The sequence below is a fragment of the Pogonomyrmex barbatus genome, unplaced genomic scaffold, assembly GCF_055798465.1.
Source record: "Pogonomyrmex barbatus isolate J1 unplaced genomic scaffold, ASM5579846v1 scaffold1, whole genome shotgun sequence".
NCBI classification, from domain to species: Eukaryota; Metazoa; Arthropoda; class Insecta; order Hymenoptera; family Formicidae; genus Pogonomyrmex; species Pogonomyrmex barbatus.
The window spans coordinates 7,275,426-7,296,542 of NW_028297098.1; the positions used below are offsets into that span (position 1 = coordinate 7,275,426).

The 21,117-nt window shown below is 41.7% G+C and overlaps 1 protein-coding gene and 1 long non-coding RNA gene across 4 annotated transcripts in view; one reads left to right on the forward strand and one right to left on the reverse strand.

Moving 5' to 3' along the window:
* The window catches only part of Sema5c (Semaphorin 5c), an 87,045-nt gene that overhangs the window by 49,240 nt on the left and 16,688 nt on the right, over nt 1-21,117 (reverse strand). Inside the window, exon 2 of the mRNA XM_011648332.2 lies at nt 5,185-5,292. Within this exon, the coding sequence (XP_011646634.2) occupies nt 5,185-5,275 (91 nt within the window). The 5' untranslated portion in view covers nt 5,276-5,292. The remainder of the gene's footprint in view (nt 1-5,184; nt 5,293-21,117) is intronic.
* LOC148937990 (uncharacterized) lies at nt 8,778-11,962 on the forward strand. 3 transcript variants are annotated; one of them, XR_016138474.1, is made up of 3 exons: nt 8,778-9,394; nt 9,735-9,852; nt 10,026-11,962. It is a non-coding gene; the product is annotated as an uncharacterized LOC148937990 (long non-coding RNA). The 3 variants fall into 3 exon arrangements; XR_016138473.1 differs by lacking the exon at nt 8,778-9,394 and adding an exon at nt 9,418-9,655; XR_016138471.1 differs by lacking the exon at nt 9,735-9,852.

Here is a 21,117-nt window from a genome sequence, read left to right on the forward strand (position 1 = left end):
TTTCCCACTTCATTTCCAGCAGCCTTCGGTCGTCCACGGGGGACGGTATATAAAACGACTTTTTATTCGCGCCTCGGTAATCAACGGGACATCTCCGCGCTTTCGAGTCGCCACGAAAATAAAGAACGAAAATAAAGAAACAGAGAGAAAGAGAGGATTTCATTCCGTGTCGTAGGCGTCGATCCGATAGCCTCGCCGGGAACATCGCGCGGCAATTAAGGGAGAGAAAAGCGAACGAGAAAATCAGGATTGATCGCGAGTTATCTGCTTCGCCGATGTATCGCCGATGTCCGGCATTTTTTACATTGGCGAAAATAATTACGGAGTCCGCTTACAATCGCGGCCCCCGTCGCCGCGAGGAGCAGCGGCACAACGACGGAATCTGGTGCAGGCGTTTCTGGTCCCGCGCAAAACGCAGCTGTGAACGGTAAAAGGGTAATTATCGGTGGCGCCAGCTTGCGCGCCACGCGACACAGAGCACAGAGCCAGTATAAATTTATGCGCCATAAACCCCGAGGCAACATGGCGCGACAGCGAAATGCGGCAAAAGGGCAGTGAGTGAGAGCGACAGGAAAATCTCGTAATTGAGAAATCGGCCTTCTACGTAGTAAAACTCGTCCTGATCCCTGGTGATTTTACGCCGTCTCATAAAAGGGAAGTATCGCGGAAGTCTCAAAATTTGCAAAAAAATTGCAAAAATTAATTTTTAATTTTAATCAATCTGAATCTTACTTTAAACTTTAAGTTAACCTGAGCGTATCCGTAATTAATTTCGTATTTTATTCTGAAGAAAGACTTATTATGTATTGTTACATCAGCATTGTACGAGGTTTCTTTCTCTTCTTCATACTACGACTATTATTTTATACTCTCTTTAGTTTGTAGAGTATATTGCTCGCGATTGAGACACACTTTACAGAATTCTCGGCTGAAAATCTATCTCTTAACGAGCAATCGTTGTATTCGTAAGATGTGTATTAGCTCATCAATAACAGTATCGTTTGCCGTACATGTCGAAAGCGTCCAATCGTACAAAATTTTTTTGTACACTTTCGCGCAAGCAAATATACGCGTTTACGAAAGTACACTATTGCGTAATCGCGATCGCTTTTCCGTAATCGAGACATTGCGGTCGATACCCGAGGGACGACTTCCACGGTCGGCTGAAGACAGTTTCTTCCTCGCGAATCGACACGGACACACCGCAAACAATCGCCGCCGGTTCTCAGGAGCGGAACGAAAGCAAACCTTCCAGCACGGGTACAATGTACCCTCGGCGAGTCTTATATACCGGGATAATTAGAAGAGAATTGCTTTGTCATTTTCGACGTGCAATAGGGCACTTAACGAGCTCGTTCGTAATCTGCGCGCGGTCCGTACCCCTTGTGTATACGGAATTTAATTAGATTCGAATAGCCTCTCTTACCATGAAAGAGGCTCGCGTCATTCTACGACGTAATTGCACTTTACACACAAAGGATATAATAATGCAACTTTTCTTCTACTTTCACGTTGAGCTTTTTCTTTGAGGAAAAACTGTCGTTTCGAAACTGTCGCGAGGTGCGTTCGTATATTAAAAGTAATAAGGGGTGGTAGATCACCATATCTGACAAAAGTTGATTTTTATGTAGACTATCGCGTTTCCTCTGTGCTTTCTAGTCGGTTACAAAGCAAATATTTAGCTATTCTATGCATATTCTACCATAATCATGGTGTTCGGTTATCGTACGTTGTGTCCGGACAGTGTGCAAATAATACCGTTACAGGAACACGACGTTCTGTACAGGCATATCGTATACACCTGGTGTCATTGCCTTCTGACGCCAATCGTGTGAGGTGTTTTAACGAGCGAACTTCTGCCTGCGAATTTTTTTTTTTTTCGCGCGTTAAGACGTTCCCAGATCTGATATCGACCCGTTGATGTTCGCCGCGCATTAGCAACCCGACACCGTTATAAATAATGTTCGTCGCTCTTTCGTGAACGTTAACAATGTGATCAATTACAACATCTAAGCCGCACAACGATACCTACACACAGGCAAAAAGAAGATCAACAAAAAGAAAATCCATTTGCCGGAGAAAGAGAGACCAACGGTGGCTATTATTCGCGCGTCTGATCGGAACGAGTGGGAGAATTTATCGTGGTGCAAGACTTAAAAAACTCACGCGGTGAACTCTCAACAATCGGATCGTTTGTTTTGAAAAGTAATACGAGTCAGTACAATTGAATTTCATAACAAGAAGACAAGAGAGATATGGCGGAGGATAAATGATACTCTCTGTGCTCGCTTGCTTAATAGGTCTGGATTGATAAGGTTAATGCTTTCTTACATTTCGTATTGTATGCTTCCCTGTTTCTTTAAAAAAAAAAATTGATATTGATTTTAACGCTTAATGAAAATGTCATCTTCTCGTAATTCTCGTATAGAGAAAATATATATGATTAATTAATAAACGTTGAATTAAATTGAATAATCTTGTATTAAAAGATGAATTTATTTCGTTGGTCAACAACAGCAAAATAAACGCCTCTTTCTTTAAATAGCAATAAATATCAACCATCGATACTGCCGTTAAGAGAAATTTAAATCTAAAAGAAAACGCAGATTGCGTAGAAAGCAATCGTGAATTCACGGAAAGGGAAATATCTCGTACATTACGTAGGTATTATCAGCGCACATATGTGCCGTTGTTTTGTCGGTGATTATTCCTCTTGTCTCTCTTCAAGAAGTGAAATAGCTTGCTGCAGAATCACAAATTATCATAACGACATTCCGAAGCTATCGTCAATGCCGTACGTTTGCTCGAAACCAAACTAAACACGACGATAAACAGTTTTATTTTCCAACGAAAAAAAGCATGCGACCTTTGATTTCACGCCGACATAATTTTCTCAGACGACACGCATTATTTTAATCGATATTACATCAAATAATTTATTTTAGCAAAAAAGTAAAATCAACAATAAAAATGGAATTACTTCCATTATATCGTGTACCATATATACACGTGAATTTTAATTCGACTACTTTAGATGAAAATTGCATTATTTTAATTCCGAAGGAGAACTATTTTTTAATTGCAGTCATATTCCGCATCCCGCGCGCGGTTTGAAACGTGACGGCCGTCACGAGGAGCGCAGAACTCTTCTCTCTTCCTCGTAACGAAATCGTGATCCAGTTTAATACGGGCCTCACGATTATTGCGAGAGATTGTCGCAGGCATTCGAGACCCGCGGGGCATCGGAACCATCGCTGCCGGGAAATGCTTTACGTGCGAATGGAAATCACGGACGGACTGCACGCCGAGGTGTCTTCCTCCGACGCGCGATTCCGACACCTGCGTGCCATTAGGCAAGAGAAAAAAACAAGACGGAGAGGATAGTCCAGAGAGAAAGAAAAAAGAGATTAACGTGCGCCCGTCGGGAGCTGGGAACGAATCCATTAAGCTCGTTAGGATTTAAATCTGGAGCCGGCAAAAGCCGGCTTTTTTCCGTGCGGTTTCCGCCTGACGGGTGTGGCGTCTGTTCTCCATCCACATAGGCGACCACACGTCCCACATCTCCAACACGATCTGCGTTTTCTCTCTACGGGGCCGCGAGTGCGCGATAATCGAGCCGCGAGCTCGCCTACGTGGTAACTGTACATTGTGGGTCATTGCTTGCGATAAGTGCCCTGAATGTTCGACATTTTTGCGAGATGTTAATGGGCCCGATCCCTAGACACCGTGCGCGCGCGCGCGCGCGCGAGACACAACATCGCGCGCGCGGGGATATATTCTCCTTTATCGATTAGCCATGCCTATCCGACACGTCGACGTGTCGTAGAGAGAAGCGGTTATAGGCGAAATTAAATTTGCATAAACGTCCCAGGCTGGCTCGACCCGGCTCGCCCGCCCGATGCGGATTTATGCCCGTCTTCCGGGACGGAAATCGCGCGAGGCTGGAGGGCAATTACTCTCGTAGAGGAAATTCACCTACTTTTGACGATTATGCACGATTTCACGTGGAGATCTCGATCGCCTCGCCGATCCATCATTATCGATACGCGGAATATCCTTCCCCCTTAAACGCTTTCCCGCTTAATGACACTTTGACAAATCGGGCCTTTCCTTCGCGAACGCGTAATTACAAAGTCACTTACTACCGGAAATGATTCTCTCTCGCCGAGTTAAATTGGAAGAATGCGAAGCGGGCAGACGTTGCTTCACAGCTCATTTCTCGACGAACTTTCTTTAACTTGGAGCAGCACAACTTGGTAACTTAATTCCGGAAATTGTAATGCTACGACAAACGATCGATAATTATCGAACCCTTCCGCTATCGAATAAACAAGACGCAAACAATTGAAGTTATCGAATCCATTGAAAGTTTCCATTTAATAGAAGTCGATAATGGTCGATCGACTTCGAGTATCAACGGGTCGCAGATTGACGTCTCAACTCGCCGAAACTCAAGTAATCAAAATACGCGATCGAAGATCCGTCGCGATTACGTGCGGGGGCACACGATCGATCGCTCTTTCGCGGACGTCCGCCCGGCCGAGAATGGCGCGCGTGACGTTTTTAATGGCGCTGATAACGCACCTGGCGCAATAATGCACACCTCGATGAATGAAGTGTATTTCTGTCGCGGTCCGTGGGAGTGCTCTCGTTTCCCAAGATAATCGCGCGCTAGAAACTCGTCGATCCTGTTCGGGGTGTTCGCCGAGCGAAACTCGAATCACCGCGCCGATCCGACGTCACGCACGTGTACGCCTTATCGATACACACGGATTATTAGATGCGCGCGTATAATCGCACGACTCGCGCACGACTCCGAATTAACTTAAGCGATAAAGTAATTAACGGGATCGCGGGAGAGGGATTATCGATGCGCGCGGTTATCGGCGTCGTCCGGAGCTGCGACTTGAGATTCGATCGCGATTTCCGCGAATCGTGCGAATAAATCGCGAAGGCTCGATGAGCGATATCGTGGCGCTCGGCTACTAGATTTTACACGCTGGTTACCAATCGATTCCGTTAAATAAGATAAGTGATCTCTCTCTACGCATACGATTAAGACACCCCGGAGGTGTAATTCAAAGATAACAAATAGTTCAACGGGATCTTCTGTAATAACACGGTACGCTGATATTGAAATGAATGTCGATGTGAATACTGACGTCGTTTAAGTAGCTCCCTTACCTTCGTACGAGATGTGGCGAAAATCCTCGGTAGCACGAGCGATAGCGGCGAAGATCTGCAGCGTCACCGCGTACACGGTCCACCGCTCCATCTTGGGGGTCCCCGCTTCTGTAATGCAGAAGGTCCATTTTTTACTCTCTGACATGCCCTTTAACGGGTCGCGATCGAAGCCGAGGAGTCGATTATCAGGATTTTAATTGGGAACATGAAACATTTAGCGCGGACTTTACCAGAATCAACGAGAAAGTCTGATTAACGACGATGCTGATCGAGCAGCAAAGAAATAGTCAAGAAGAGAGAGGAAGAGAAAGAAAAAAAAAAGATAGAACGAAATCGATACGAGTAAGGAGAGAGAGAGAGAGCGATAGGCTCTCCGTCTTCGTTCATTTCCTTGACATTTGCATGCCGGTGCCGTTAGGCCGCGTTCGACAAAACGACCTTGGACATTTTCTACGAGCGGGCGGGCATGCTGCAATTAATTGCGTGGAGATAAACTGTACGGTTATCGGCGGCGCGATTAAGATCGATCGAGCTGTTTCCGAGCAGTTCGCGACGAACGATGCGATTCCAGAACATCCTCCGGATTCCTCCCGTGGCGGCGTGGCCAGTCCCTAGTGTAGCTCACGTCGCGTAATGTTCTCCAATTAAGTCACTGACGGTTTATCCAGTTGATCCGAAAAGACTTCGAGATCATTTTCACCGTTCTCGCGCTAGTCATTACTGCGAATCGTATTGCGACGATTAAATCCGCGACAATTAAGTTGCCGCGCGCTGCGATTTAAGTGTCTGGCTCGACGAGTTAATAGAGTCGAATTAATTCAAGAAACTGAATTAACTAGAAATTGCAACTGGAAACGTTGAATGCGATAATGTGTCAAAGTTGCGCAAGAATTTCCAATTGTAATAGACAACCGTAGCCATCCGTTTTACGATGAATTTATCTCAATGTTAATCGATAAATTTGCTATTTGAATTATTGCATATGTTTTTGCAAGATAATAAGGTACATTTTTTTTTTAATCAAAGCCATTTCTTTTTGTTTCAATTTTTTACGGCCAAAATACGTAGCAGTAAAAAAAAAAAGACTCTTCAAGATCCAAAGTGACGTTCTTGTAACGGGACAAAGTAAGGGGGACAAAGAGGACAGAACCCGATACACACATCCAATTATCACGTGACTATTTAAAGGCTGGCCGAGTTAGTACGCCAGTCGTAGAATCGGCCTCTTACGACGTAGTACCATTACGTCGAGTAATTACCGGATCGCCTTGAGATTGGACAAAAATCGTGAACAAATCGAACACGACGGCTGGGATATCGCCAGAGAAGCTTTATATCTCGCCAGTGCTACCGCCCTTCCCGATGACTGGGATAATTAATTATGCGATCCGGAGCACTCGGATCAACAACGACGCTTCTGTCCCGTCAATTAACGTCCACCTTTGTTACTCGCTTCAGTCCGCTCACAAAAAAAAAAACTGTCATGGTTATCTGGACGCGGATGAACGCGCGCTCGATCAAATGCGCAATCATATATGTTCTTTGTGTAAAAGGCAACGTAATGACGTTAATGAATAAGGATGATATCAATAACTTATTGTATTAAAGTTGCATCTATCTATATTATTTCGATAAAAGTTATTAAAAATAAAAACAGACGTTCCTTTAAAATTACTTTCCGGCGATCTCGTTTGCTGCCACAGTGAAATCGGATCCGCGTGGAAAATAAATCGTAATCGAATTGCCACGAGATTATTCGTTTAAAAAGGAAGTAATACGCAGTTATTAATTTTATCTTGAAATTTCAAAGGTGATTCTATTCGTCCCGTTCCACGACGATGACCGCGTAAAAACGGTTTCGGATCGTACGATAATTCGGTCGATCTTTCCTTTTACGCTTATTTTACAACGGTCAGCCGCGATTATCGCGTCCCAATTCGTTCCAGGCCTGGCGGCGACGAAAACGAAAAAAAAAAGGAGGGGGGGAGGGGAAGGTGGCACGCGGATATCCGTACGTGCGCATTCACACCCCCGGCAGCGATTGGAACGACCTTAATGCACGCGAGGCTCCCGAGGAATGCAGATGCGCGTACGCGCCGCGTCTCTTCTCGCGAGATGATTTATTCGTCTTGGCATCGTGAGATCCGCCTGGGATACTCGGGAGAATACTCTATGGCGAAATCCCGGTGTTGTACGTCACCTATCGATATTCATAAATGTCACAAGCGGGACGGGGGGGAGGGGGGGCCACATGATTCTGACAGATTGACCTCACGTCTTATCTTTCGTGACGTTACACTCGACCGATTCGCGATTTAAGGGTTCAGATATAGAGGCGAAGCCGCTTACACGGCAACGGCAGAATTTTCGACTTGTCCCATTAAGAAAAGATAGGAAAAAAAAAAAAAAGATAACATCTTTATTTACTTAACTGTCATCAGTTAGTAATACCACGTCAAATGGAGTATTGATATTGAGCAATGTCGATAGATATTTGATCATTTCTAAATCATTTATATTTGTTTTCGCGATAACGAAATCAGTTTGGCGCGATTAAATGATATCTCCCGCTGAAGATACAGATTTAACGCTCCTCGCAAATCGAACGAAGGTTCAATCATTGCAGGCAAGCCATGTAAGTTTCATACGTTATCAAAAGTACATCTGTGAATTTATGTACACGAACGCCAATGATGAATGGATCAGCGAAATATCTGAAGGGGATGTCGTTATTATCGAAGAGCGTCTGACATGACAAATAAGAAATATCTACCTAATTAAGCTGATAAATGCATGTAGTATATGTACACACGGTAATTTGTTAGACTGCAAGCTCGGCATTTCAGTTGTTAATGCCAATTGAAAAGTCTTCTGAGTTTATCTATCACGTAAAGTCTGCGAATTGGTACGAGTTACAAAGTAAAAGAATAAACGATCACATTACGTATAACACGAATACATTATTTATACATATATGATTTATATATTTATAATGTAATTAACTGTGTCAATATTCATCTTTCTTGAGAAAAGAATATCTTCCCTGAAAAAAAAAGATATTTATTTCTCATATTTTTCTTTATTTTTTTTATCCATATAAATTAAGTCAATTTAATTATTAATAATTTAGATTAAACGTTACTAATATACTATAATTTTTTAAAGATATCAGGCACATTTTATTATATCGATTTCTCAGAAAGACACGTACTGATTTCTAATCTCTATTGAATTACACTGAAGATTTACGATTACGGTTTGATTAGTCTTGACTGAATATTGCTACTGACTAGTAACGAGCTTCCAAATTGCACCATTTCGAATCTCTTGGAATTCCCCTGTACTTATCTATATAACAAACATCATTATCCATTCCCAGAACTTGGCAACAGGTTAAGAATGAAAGAGTGTTGATTAGAGCAATCACTGCATTCTTTGTTCCGGCAATCTAATCGCCATTTCTAGATTTGCCATCATCTAGACCATAATCGCTCCTCTATTTGCAGGACCACGTGTCGATGTTTATGAATTCTCGGCTATTCCCCCCTCCCTCCCTCCCGCTCCCATATATTCCCCTGTATCTTACGACACGCCGAGCACGAGCTCAAGCTCATCCGTTATTTCGCTCGCATCCGCGACTCTATCGCGCTCGGAATCTCAGGTTCGAGTAGCAGAATACACGTCCGCATTTCTATTCGCCTATCTAAGAAATGTACGACGTTGCTTTACCCGTCGCGGACCGTAGCAACGCGGACATTTATGACCGCGCCTATTAGTCTTTATACTCGACGTCGCCGCGACGTGCCGAGATCTATCGCTATTTTGTGCTCGGACTCAGCTCGGGTCCCTGCGCCTATCTATCGCGCGACGACCTATTTATACCGTGTGCGTGTGTATATATCCGAGAGAGACCCGCGTGTACACCCGCGGTTTATTTTATTCCGAGGCGCGAAGTAAAATGCGCCTCGGCCCGCGTTTACCGTGAGGTAAACTCGTAAAACTCCGACTCGGACTCCCAGACGAAGCGCGCGCGTAGACCACACAGAGCGATCCGAAAGCGGAGGTGTACACACAAAGTAACACAATGGATCGGTATATACCACTCGATGGAATGGAGAGTGTAAAGAAGTTAGAGCGAGTGTCACTTCCTTATCCTGCAGCGAAGCATCGTCCATCATTTTACACGCCTACATCGAGAAGCTCTGCGAGTGTACGTCGGATGTCGTTCGGCCCAAAAAAATGTGATCTCTACTTTAAAGTTATTTATAAAGATATTTGTTATTTTTGTTATAAAAGATACTTCCTCAAGATACATTTGTCACATCTCTGTTTTTGATCGATCAATTTACTACTTGCCGTTTATAGGGCAAGGTTTTATATTTCGGTATTGTAAATTATCTCTACAGAGTCTCTCGTTCTTCACCGATGATATGATCCTCCTTTATGAAAAATAGATACAATATATCACAATGTATGTACCCCCTAGGTAGCTAACGGCATAATCTTTTATGTAAATTATGTAAATGGTGAAGCGATATTTTCGCTTACAGTATTTTGAGGATTAACGAGGATTGTCTCCATAAAAGACCGGTCCCCGTGAGAGGCCGTAACATATTTCGGGGCGTCAAGCAACGTGAATGTACCAAATCGATATTCAGAAAAGAACCGGTATGTCGCAGCGTGATATGACTGTCGGCCAAATCGATATTACGCTCGCATATTATAGTGAAAATAGCGCCATAATATGTTCACGTTGAAAGATAATGTTGCCTAATAATACATTCCTGGCCGCGCGCACCCAAATAATTCATCGTGACTGTTCGTAATTATTTCTCATTCAGGCGGCCGTCACATTTGTTCAAACAAACGTCCTCATTTGCTCATATGAGATCCACGGTCAGAAGAAAATACGGTTGATCGTGGACACCCCGTGCACGGTGATCCAGGTGTATAAATGCCAGTGAACATGGATACGGACTGACACGTCGTGGACCACTACGAGAGACAGACGGCATCGGACGGATGGCGAACGATAGAGACCAAGCAAGGTCGACGACCTCACCTACAACTTGATACTACCAGCGGTTGCTCCTTTACGCCAGGATCGAGACTCCGGGACTGTGACGTTGCAAATACGATCGCGATAGTGTCGCGAATGATCGATTTATCCTCTCCGTTTTCCCTCCGCGACATGCACCGTACTTGGCGCCATGATAAGAATGTAGCATGGAAAAGAGCATGGAAAAAGTACACGTGGCGAGAAAAAGAATCGATTCCAACTTAAGAAACATAGGATTTGACTTACAAACTTATGGGTAAGGTAGTAATATTTATAATATTGCCTGTGTGACTATTAAACACAAACATTTATTTTATATAAAAGTTACAAATATTTTGAGACACTTTAAAAGATTATATAAAAAAAAAAAAAATTCACATTTCAACTTTTTCAAAAAAGTTCTTGTAGGTTTTCTGCAAAAACTCGATTTCTAGTCTCTGTCAGAGGTCGATTCCGATCTCGTAGTATTTCTTAATAATTTCAGAGCACTCTGTATGATACAAATGGAGAAACATATCCTTAGAACATACAGACTGTATGTATTCTAAGGAAATGTCGCAATCATCAAAAGTGCAACTACACGACAACGTTAGTGTTTCTCTTTTTCTTTTCTTGCATCCCTTTTGTCTTTCGACATCCGCGTCACCATGACAGCTTGTTTTCTCGTCTATGAATAGATAGAGGCATAAAAGAGGACATGAGACGAGAGGAAATAAACGGACCTGCGTGGTTAAAGCGGTATATGCGTGTATACTTACTGATTCCGAGTGCAATGGCATGAGAGAAAAGACCTTTCAATACCTTCTACGATTATTTACACCTAAACGTATCAACAGATATCAAATCGATATCCGATAATTCGCTAAAGATTTCTCAGGATAATTGAAATAGTAAGCAGACACTTCATTGTCGACACTTCAGCGACGAGCGCAAACGTTAAAATCAATTTTATATCAAATTTATATAATCACTCTCTTAAACTAAAAATTATTATAATTAGGCTGAATGATAACTATAAATAAATTCTTTTATGTAAGAAATATGCCATTTCAAAAAAAATATTTCATTTTGCATATCAAATCCCGTTTGCTATGCAGTAATTTTTTAAAAAAAAAAGTTATAATCAATTATCTATATTAATTACAAATTAATTATAAAATAAACTAAAATATATCAGAAAAAATGTAATTTATATTTTTTAAATAAAATGCAATCAAATATAGTTTTAACACACATAAGTATATAAAAAGTTTTAATGGACGGCTGTTCTAGCGAAAAGACGTTCGCTTTTTTGCAAGACCAAAGGAAGCCGACGGAATTCCGTGTTTTTCTTGTACGTCCTTCCTTCCTACGTATGATAATTTCGGACGACATCGCGGTGGTCTCTGTAGGGCAAACCTTTTAAAAGACTCATGCAATAATACACGAAACGCTACAGTGGTCCCGAACATTTAAAGGGACACGTGGCTACCCCTTCAAATATTAATATCTCGCCTTGCTCTTCCCACTTTTGTCAAAGGCATTGTGTAAGAAGGACCTTTAATTAAAAAGTTATCTCTCTACGGACATGTTGTGACGTAAATAATTTTTTTTTGTGCTTCGGAATATACGCCTTAATTAATAATAAGAATTGTGTAAAAGAAATTATGGAATAAGATTTAGGTCTCATTTATCTATTTTAATAATATATTTTATTAATAATAATTTTAATATCATATATATGTTTGACCACATTTTATAACATAGAACGTGAAGTTATTTAATAATTATAAAAGATTTATTTCAATGATACATATATTGAGAAATATAAATAATATATATGATATACATTGAACTAAATCTTTTGTGATTATTCGCAAATAACATCACATACGCTTCTGCTTTATTAAAGTGTGACTAAATCCTAATCTATATTTATTACGAATAAACCTAGCTTTGCCAGATCTCATATTCAATCCAAAGGATATCTTTCGGTTTGAGTACTCGGATATCAATAACTCAAGGGCCCCAGGCTCGTAACATGTCTGTTGACCCAAAAAATGAAGAGCGTCGTCAACGAGAGTCTCTAGGTCGAATCTAATATCGCTTCTTCGTGGAGATCTGTTTTATTTCTTTCGATTGTGTGAGTGTTTCATGTTCAACGCCACTTCGAGATTCGCGCGGCATGATTTCTGTATAATGATGTAAGATAATCTGCAATATCCGGCATAAATAGGCGTGCAAATTGTAATATCAGTTTCTGCACGCTCGTATGAGTACATATAGATACGTTTGCGCATCTCTGGCGACAAGATAAATCCAAGAGGATAAAAAAAAATTAGCCGGGTACAAGTCCTCTCCGAGGACGGCGGATGCTAGCGATTAGAAAAATGAAAAATCCAGCCGCGGGAATTAGCTTAGGCAAAAAATGCGACAGCTACGTCGTATATAAGTACGCTACCCGTTAGACCCCTCAGGTTAACGTAAGTAGCATTATCATTTATCTCTAATTTGCTTCGACAGTCAATACGAGCGATGTCTGCCAATGACGGAGAAAATCACAATTATACGGCGTGCCAATTATGTTCGACGGAAGGCAATCGATCTAATCAATCAGATTAATTAGCGAAGCGGAAAATTTAAGCGATAAAATCCAACTTCGCGCTAAGAACGTTAGAAAAAAAAAAAAAACGTTAGAAGAAAAAACAAGAGAGAAAGGAGAAAAAAATCGTAGTTATATACAGTCGTACTCCGCACAATGCGGAACGTATTAAATGGAGACGTGGACCATCGAGAGTCGAGTGTCGACAGAGACGAAAGCTCGCAATCGTTCATGAGGGTCGACAGTCGATCTCGTGGCGCGAGTGTTAAGTGCGATTGCGTTAATGACGTGCGCGCACGTTAACGGACGCGTTTTTTTTTTCATTTTTTTTTTTCATTTTTTGCGGCGTCCGTTTGCACCACCACCGGTTTTCCAAGTGCGCCGCAAGTCGACGGCCGGTTTGCTCTTTCTCAGGAGAAAGAGAGAGAGAGAGAGAGAGAGAGAGAGAGAGAGAGAGAGAGAGAGAGAAAGGAAGAAAGAGAGAGAAAGAGGGCTCGACTCTCTCGAACGAATTCCTCTCCGCGTGACAGCCGCGACATAATAATTACACCGCTCAGCCTCGAGAGGATCCGTCGTTTAGAGACGCTCGTAACTCTCGTTCCTGTGGCAGACAATTTGGCGGTCGGACCGCATTAACGGCTACCAATACCATCATGCGTGCCCGCTCGATCGCGACGTGGATTACGAACTTCCGCCGCCTGCGCGTTAATTTGCGGACGGCAACGACGTCGGTCGCTGTAACGTTCCGGAAGCTTTAATCTTAATTTTAATGGGAGGTTCTCTCCGAGCAATTCCAGGAGACGATTCTTCTTTAATTAAAATATTAAGTCTTGATCGATTAAACGAATTACAGGGTTTACTCGGCAATTACGTTTCTTTCGGTTAACATTTCTCACAAATCTACCGTTGTAATGTAAGATGCGATAAACGAGTAGCGCGATCGATTGTGTGGGTGTCCGGTGTCGCGCGTCACGTGGTGTGGGCACATCATACGGCATGAAGCGCTTTATCGTAATATACATGAGATAGGGGCTTTCGCAACGGGTGATGAACGACGGGGAAGGATAAAGCGAGGAGTTCTCGAGGAGGTAGGTGGCACCGTCCGCGAAACGAGTCAGTTTTCGCAATAAAGAGAGAACTCCCGCGCGAAAAATCACACGTGCGGCTACGAACGTTTCTTCGATGGATAAGATCCGCTGCGTCTTTCACAAGCAGGCTCCAACGAAAAACTGACGACGCAAGAAGAATAAAGGGAAAAAAAAAAAGGTAAAAAGAAAAGGACAGTAAGGGGAAAAGAAGAAAAGAATATTCAGGATCTAAGTGCCACCTATCTCCTTGAGAACTCCTCGCTTTATCCTTCCCCGTCGTTCATCAAAGGATGAGCGAGTGAAGGGGCTAGTTATACATGCGAGACACACGGGAACGCTCACCCACGCGTTCGAGAATTACGAGAGAAGGTAGATATAATACCGTGTCGATAGTTCGCACGCAAATATCGTGCTAGGGTTTGCCGAGGAAAGACAGAGGGAAGGTAGTATCTCGCGATACTAACTTTTCACTCGGAGAGATAACTCCGCGTGTATTTACGTGACGGGAAATGATTCATAAAACAAGACAAAAATCGCCGTGGCGAATTAAGATTTCTAAATGATTGTTGCGATTTTACGATACACGCTTTAAAAGGATAATCCGTCCGACATACCGTCCGACGGTTACCACCGCTTTCACTCGCTGCGAAATCAATCTGTCAAAATGCGCGAACGCGCATTAATGTCAAAACTGCACGAATCGGAAATTCATCGGCGCGACGATATGATTTAACATGCGTACGATACTCGATTGCCGATCCGAGAATCTACGTATCGGAGATCGTTACGTACGAAGAGAACATAAATTGTCGGCAACTTGTGACACAATAAATTGTAAGAAACGAAGATTTTTGAGGGATGGTTGATTTAATTCACGTTAAGGACACATTGGAAACAGTTAATTTACAAAATAGAAAAAAAGATGCATAAGGAAACGAACAATGGATGAAGGACAATTAATATGGACCGATAGTAACTTCCTTGTGACGACCGGAAGAGCCGTCACAGGGATGCAGCGGATGGAGAATATCTTATCATACGTGACTGGAAATAACCTGCATAGCGATATTACTAAGATAACAAGATGCAGTGTTAGGTGCATTATTAAGTGGTTAGATGCTGCTTTCAAAAAGCCAAAGATAAAAGTTCCCAGATAAAACCCAGTTGAAAAGAGTTTTATTTATTCTTACTTCCAAACAGCTCGTTTGGAAGTAAGATTAAATAAAATCAAGTGGTATCTTATCAAATTTCCAACATTTCTCCAACATAACTTTTAAGCTAATTCAAAAAAAAAAAAAGTAATAATTTTTATTGCAGATGTATAATCAAGCTAGATAAATGCACACCGTAAGAAATGAATTTCCAACGGTACTCATACTAGAAATTAATAGCGTTACACTGTATGTGTGCGATGGTCGTATAGTCGTTACGTTTAATATCCCAGGAAAACTGGCTCTTAAGAGAAAATAGCAAGCAGTTTCATAGTTAGGCGTGAACACGGACACAAGCGTAAGCGATCCGCCGTGACCGTTACTTGAGCACGATCGAGCTTAAAGCTTAGAGGGGGATAGGAACAAGACGACAACGGTTCGTATCAAAAGAGCTCCGCGCGCCATGCTTATTACGTAATCGAATGAACGTAGAGATAAGGGTGAAAATTATCCGCCGTCTTTCTTTCTCGGATCACACGCGCGCGCGCGAGTGACGAGAGAAACCTGAGACTCGTAGACGTCGGTTTTATCGGAATTATTTTTTCCGCAGCGATACGCAATAGCAGACCGATCCTCTATTGTAACGATAAAGGCGCTCGAGTACGAGCCACGAGCGTATAACATCATATCATGTAGATAGTTAAAAAAATGACTATGCAAGTACGATTAAAAAAATTTAATATAATCTCGTACAGGCAGCTCGACGAAGCGAATTCGCTGCATTAATTCTCTCTCGCCGAAGATATTTTATTACGTCAAAACAAAATACGTGGGTATCACTCCAAGTAAGCGGAAGATTAATTACAGTAAAAGCTTCACATACGCCAAGGGTGCAAAAAGGCTAAGCAAAATGAGTCGCTGGACGAGTTGGTATATACATCGCGTATTACGACCACCAGCCAGCGCGTTAACCGCCGAACAAAGGGCCGACTATAAACCGGGCACGGCTGTAAACCAGGCCTGCCTGCCAAGCAGAACGCGCCAAATTCGCGACTGAAATAACATACAGAAAGGAAGAAAACGAAAAAAAAAAAAAAAAAAAAAAAAAAAAAGTACGCACGCCGTTGTTACAAACGCGGAGCAAAAACCATAACGTGGTTAATGAAATAGTTGACTATCCCGAATAAAAAAAAACTTTTACTCTTCTTTTGTTTTTGTAATTTTCATTCTAATATTTGAAAAAAAAAAAAAAGAAAAAAACATGTAAAAAAAATTACAAATATCTAAGATTCACACGGAAGATTTACATTTCTAATTAAAATAATTAAGCGGCAATAACTCATAGTAATATGCGTTTCTGTCTACATCGACGATCGTATTCCTTTTAACATACGTTCGTTCGGAATTCCGATCGGAAGATAGCGTTGAAATGGGCAAGATTTAAAAATTTCATCGTCAACTTCTTCTCAAAGTTGTCGGATGATAAATAGGAATAGCACGCCGTCGCACGATTCACCAAGTAATTTGTCATTAATCAGTAGCTAGGATGACATGCCGGTACGAAAGCGCGGCGACATTTTCTCATGGCAGCTTTCGAAAATGCGCAGATATAACGATACGCTCGTAGGCCGCGCGCGGCGAGCGCATGATTAATCGCTGTTCGCTGTATCGTCGGCTTCGATCTACGCACGCAGCACGATGTGCATATACACACGCATAATTAGGTAAGCCGATAATTGGCAACAAGGCCAAGGAGGGCAAGCGACCTTGATCGCGCCGCGCGAAGAAGGTTTCACCCGAGCGTTTCGACCGAGCGATTTCTCGCCTCTTTATTCGCGGCCCGAATTGTTAACCCTACACCCCGTGGGCATAATATTTTGACTGGGCCCCGTAGGCGTGTAAGAGTGTGTGTCAGGCTGTAATCACGCGCTCGATTAATTCCAGCGTCGACGCGAGAGGCGACGGGACCCCGCGCGGGTTTGCGAATACGTGCGCCAAGTGTATGCATAACGCGACCACTACGGACGATTCGGTAAATACGACCTTTTCTCGGGAGGGTAATAAACCTTTCAAAAGACGCGATTTCGCGTATCCCGAACTTTAACATTATCGAATTAATTTCCGGCGAAATTTTTCATTTTTCAGAGAGTAGCACGTGACATTTTAATACGTAAGAATGTTGAGGTCAGAAATGTTGAAATATCGTATTATAAAAAAAAAATCAGTAATCAGTAATCTAAGAAAGAAAAAAAGAAACTTTTTTTAATTATTATTTGAATAGTTAATTAAATCTCTAATTCATAATTTAATCCTAGGTGAGGGAGAGATAATTGTGAAAATAAAAGACAAATTTGTATCGTTCGTGTGTGATCGAAATTCTGAAGACATGAATTGTAACGTCTAGGAGGGATTTATTTACGCGGTGCTCATCGGACCACTTTCGCGGAGAGCAGAATTTATTTTTGGCGTACCGCGCGAAAATATCTATAAATATCAAGGGAAAGGGCGTCGCTGGCATATTCCCGAGATTGCCCTTTTTATTTGCATCTTTTTACGCGAACCCTCATCCTAGATATCCTGAAAATGTATTTATTTTTCGATTTTATAAGAAAGAGAAAAAGAAATATCAAGACGTCGCACGTACCAACTCTTCACGAGCCATTTTCTTAAAGACAACAAAAAAAAAATCGACGTCATCGTCTGATTAAGAAGCTCATAAAATCTTTTCTTTCTTTTAGGTTTAGAGCTCGAAAGACGCTGAAATTTACTCCTTGCCATTTTGACTGAGAAAATAAAAATTTCTTCCTAAAATAAACAGTTAAATATACATATTTGAAATAAAAATCTAAATATCATCAAAGAAAAAATTTTCTAATTACAAATTAATGACATGCATGAAATAACTAATACACATGTATTATGAAGAAGTATAAAACAAAATTTCATCTCCTCACTCATCATAATAATATAGAAATATTTTATTCAACATTGTAATAATTTCTGTTCCATATTACTTTTCAGATATCGACCTACTAACAAAGATAGAATATCGAAATAAAGATATAAATATCAACGGTCTCTGATATTTGATGTGAATCTTTCTGACGGTATTTGCATTTCCAGACCAAAAGTATACGGCATTTTAATAAAAAAAAAACCTGTAACTAATTTTTAAAATTAAAAAATAAAAGGCAAGCTTGTATTATCGTGTTACCAGATTTATATCAGGCGCAGAACATGGATCTTGTTCTTGTTTCTCATTGTTCTTGTTATTCTTGAAATAGCATGTACCTTGCTTTTATTTTTCTTCTCAAATGCTTACCGCACTATCGTTCACAAAAACATGTGTACATGTGCGTAGATGTATAAATATACGTGTGCGTCCGTAGCATATTGAGCTCAGATTTGTGGGTTCGCTAAGTCTAAATGACTGCGGATCGGTCATCCCTGCGGGGAAACCGTAATAAAAATCCACCCGATGCACCATGGCGCATCTCTCTTTGATACTTGAGCTATAGTTTACGATTTCCGCATCTTCAACGGTATGCCGTTGCGTAGCGCTTTATCGTCCGTTTCCTTTGTCGTCCATTTCTTCCCGTCCACCCTCGGCCGGTGTTCGATTCACGCGGATAGATCGGCATCGAACGGCATCGGACGCATCGGCAAATAAATTTATCCATTCAGTTGTCCGCCGGACCAAGTCGACTTACTTCTCTCCCCCGCCCTCGACATAAAGTCGTCGTGATCTTCGAACGCTCTCGCGGAATGAGACCCGCAAAATAGATATACGCGTAGAACGTCGCGCGCAGCGTCGTAAATCTCTACGATTGTGCCCATCGTTCTTTATATTTAAGTTACCTCCGTCCAGAGAGATGTCCCCTCTTAAAGCTCTCTCTCTCGCGTAAGACTCGCGGTATCTCGCCAGCCGGCAGTTCCACTCGCGGATAAGCCGACAGATAATCAATCCTCGCTACCGCGCAGCTGATTAAACTTCGTTGGAAACTTACCGTGCGTTACTTATATTGAACACGCCTGACGACGGCATAAGTAATTGATTCACGATCGCGACCGCACGGTATTAGCCGTGACGTAAGTTATGGGGGAAGTGTATACGAACCAATCTCGCGTACCCCCCTCGAGAGGACGACGTCGATGGACTCCGGATAATTCGCGAATCGCTATTAAGAACCTGTTTATCTCACCACTTTTTTTCGGTTATTATGATATTTGTACCGCCCGTTACAATCGATTGTAACGTGTCTTACACAACATCATACATAACATATATTTAAACTAATATTTTATCACCGATCTCGAATTGAAATCTGTATTACGTATCTAAAGCGCCATCGATCATAATGTAAGTCATTTCGCATTTCAGAATAATTAAATAAAAAGGGAAATAAACAATCATATTTAATTCTCTCTTAAGTAAAACAACAAATTTGTACCTGTATCGAGTTACATACAGTTATACGTTACAAGATCGGAGCGCTTTGTTTAGACCGAGTTATTTCCAGTCGATCTTTCCTTTTCCTTTGCGGGAATAAAGATGGGACGTTTACGTTTTCTCGTGCATTTTTCAACACGGCTTGATTCAAGGTCCGCCCGTGCGCATTTAATAAATAGATCCCTCCGTTTCACTTCTAGTACTCTCTTCGCGGGGTGTGGCAGTCGCGGTTGCGCCCGGCTTCGTTTGCGTTAACTTCGACGCGATTTATCTTACCCACGGCGAGTAGGCTGGAAATACGGCGAGAGGCACCACGTGTTGCGGTGTGCGTGCGCTGCGGACGGCGTGCACGTGCACGCGCCGGAGCGTGTGCGGGGAAGTTTTATGGGAGCGGGTCGCCACCAAACATGGTAACGTGCCCGCGACTCACCTCTCGCAGAGGCAGAGTTTCCCTTCGGCTCGTTCCTGAGAGAAACGTGCGCGTATCTATACGACCGCGTACCAGGGGACGACATCCACGAAGCTTCCGCAGTTGCTAAAACGCATCCCGTTCATACGGTAGGATGCGAGTCATCGATCTATGGCTATCTTCTCACTCCTCTTCCTTTAGGGCACAACGCGAATTCGTTAACGTCTTTAGTGAGAACAAAAATGAGAACAAAAAAATCAATAAAAGGCACTGAGAATAACAGCGTGGTAATAATTACGCTCTTTTTTTCCAATTTTATATTTAAAGTATACTTTACAATCCGTACGTTTTCGGCTCCTTTCACCTTCGGTGGAAACTTAAAATGTATATAAACAAAAAAATTATGTGTCACATTAATCCGAATGAACCGGTTGGACACAATCTCCCCTGATTGTTTATTAAGATTATCTGATTTTGTGATATCAATTCCCTCGAAATGTAAAAAAATAACTTTTTATTAATTATTTTTTTGTTAATTAATTATCCTATTAATTTTCTGTTCTTATCAATACTGATCCGTTATTTTTTATTTCATGTTTAAAATTACTTGTACATAATATATGTCTCATAAACAAACATAATAAATAAATATATAATAACCAACAAATGACTTACATATATTAAAATGTATTTAATATTGTTATTAACGTTAAATTCTAATGCGTCTGTCTGCTTTAACTGCAGATCTGACACGACGAGTTCTTGTGTTGCTCCTACGATGTTAAAGTTACATAACGATGTTTTTTGGCAAGATTAAATATGCCGGAAAAATTTTAAAAAGTACCTGGAAAATCTCTGTAGTATGCAGAGAATGTTCATAATTTGTCCCGAGTAAACAAGAACTATTCCGAACTTTAGTTCTTAGCGTAGAAAAACTTTCTTCACGGAAGAATATGGCGAGAAAATAACGGACCGACGAACCACCGATGCAGTGGCAATTTATGAATTTCTCGCGGAATGAAGGTGTGAATTATAGTCAGAAGAAGGTTTAAAGGAGGACGGGATAAGAAATCCTCGTACGATGAAAACGGATCAAGACGGAAAAGAAAAATGGCGAGGCTCGCCTTTCTCTAATCGGTCTCCGCCACGCACATATATTTCGCGTTCATAATTACTGTTATTAATTTGCGTGCGG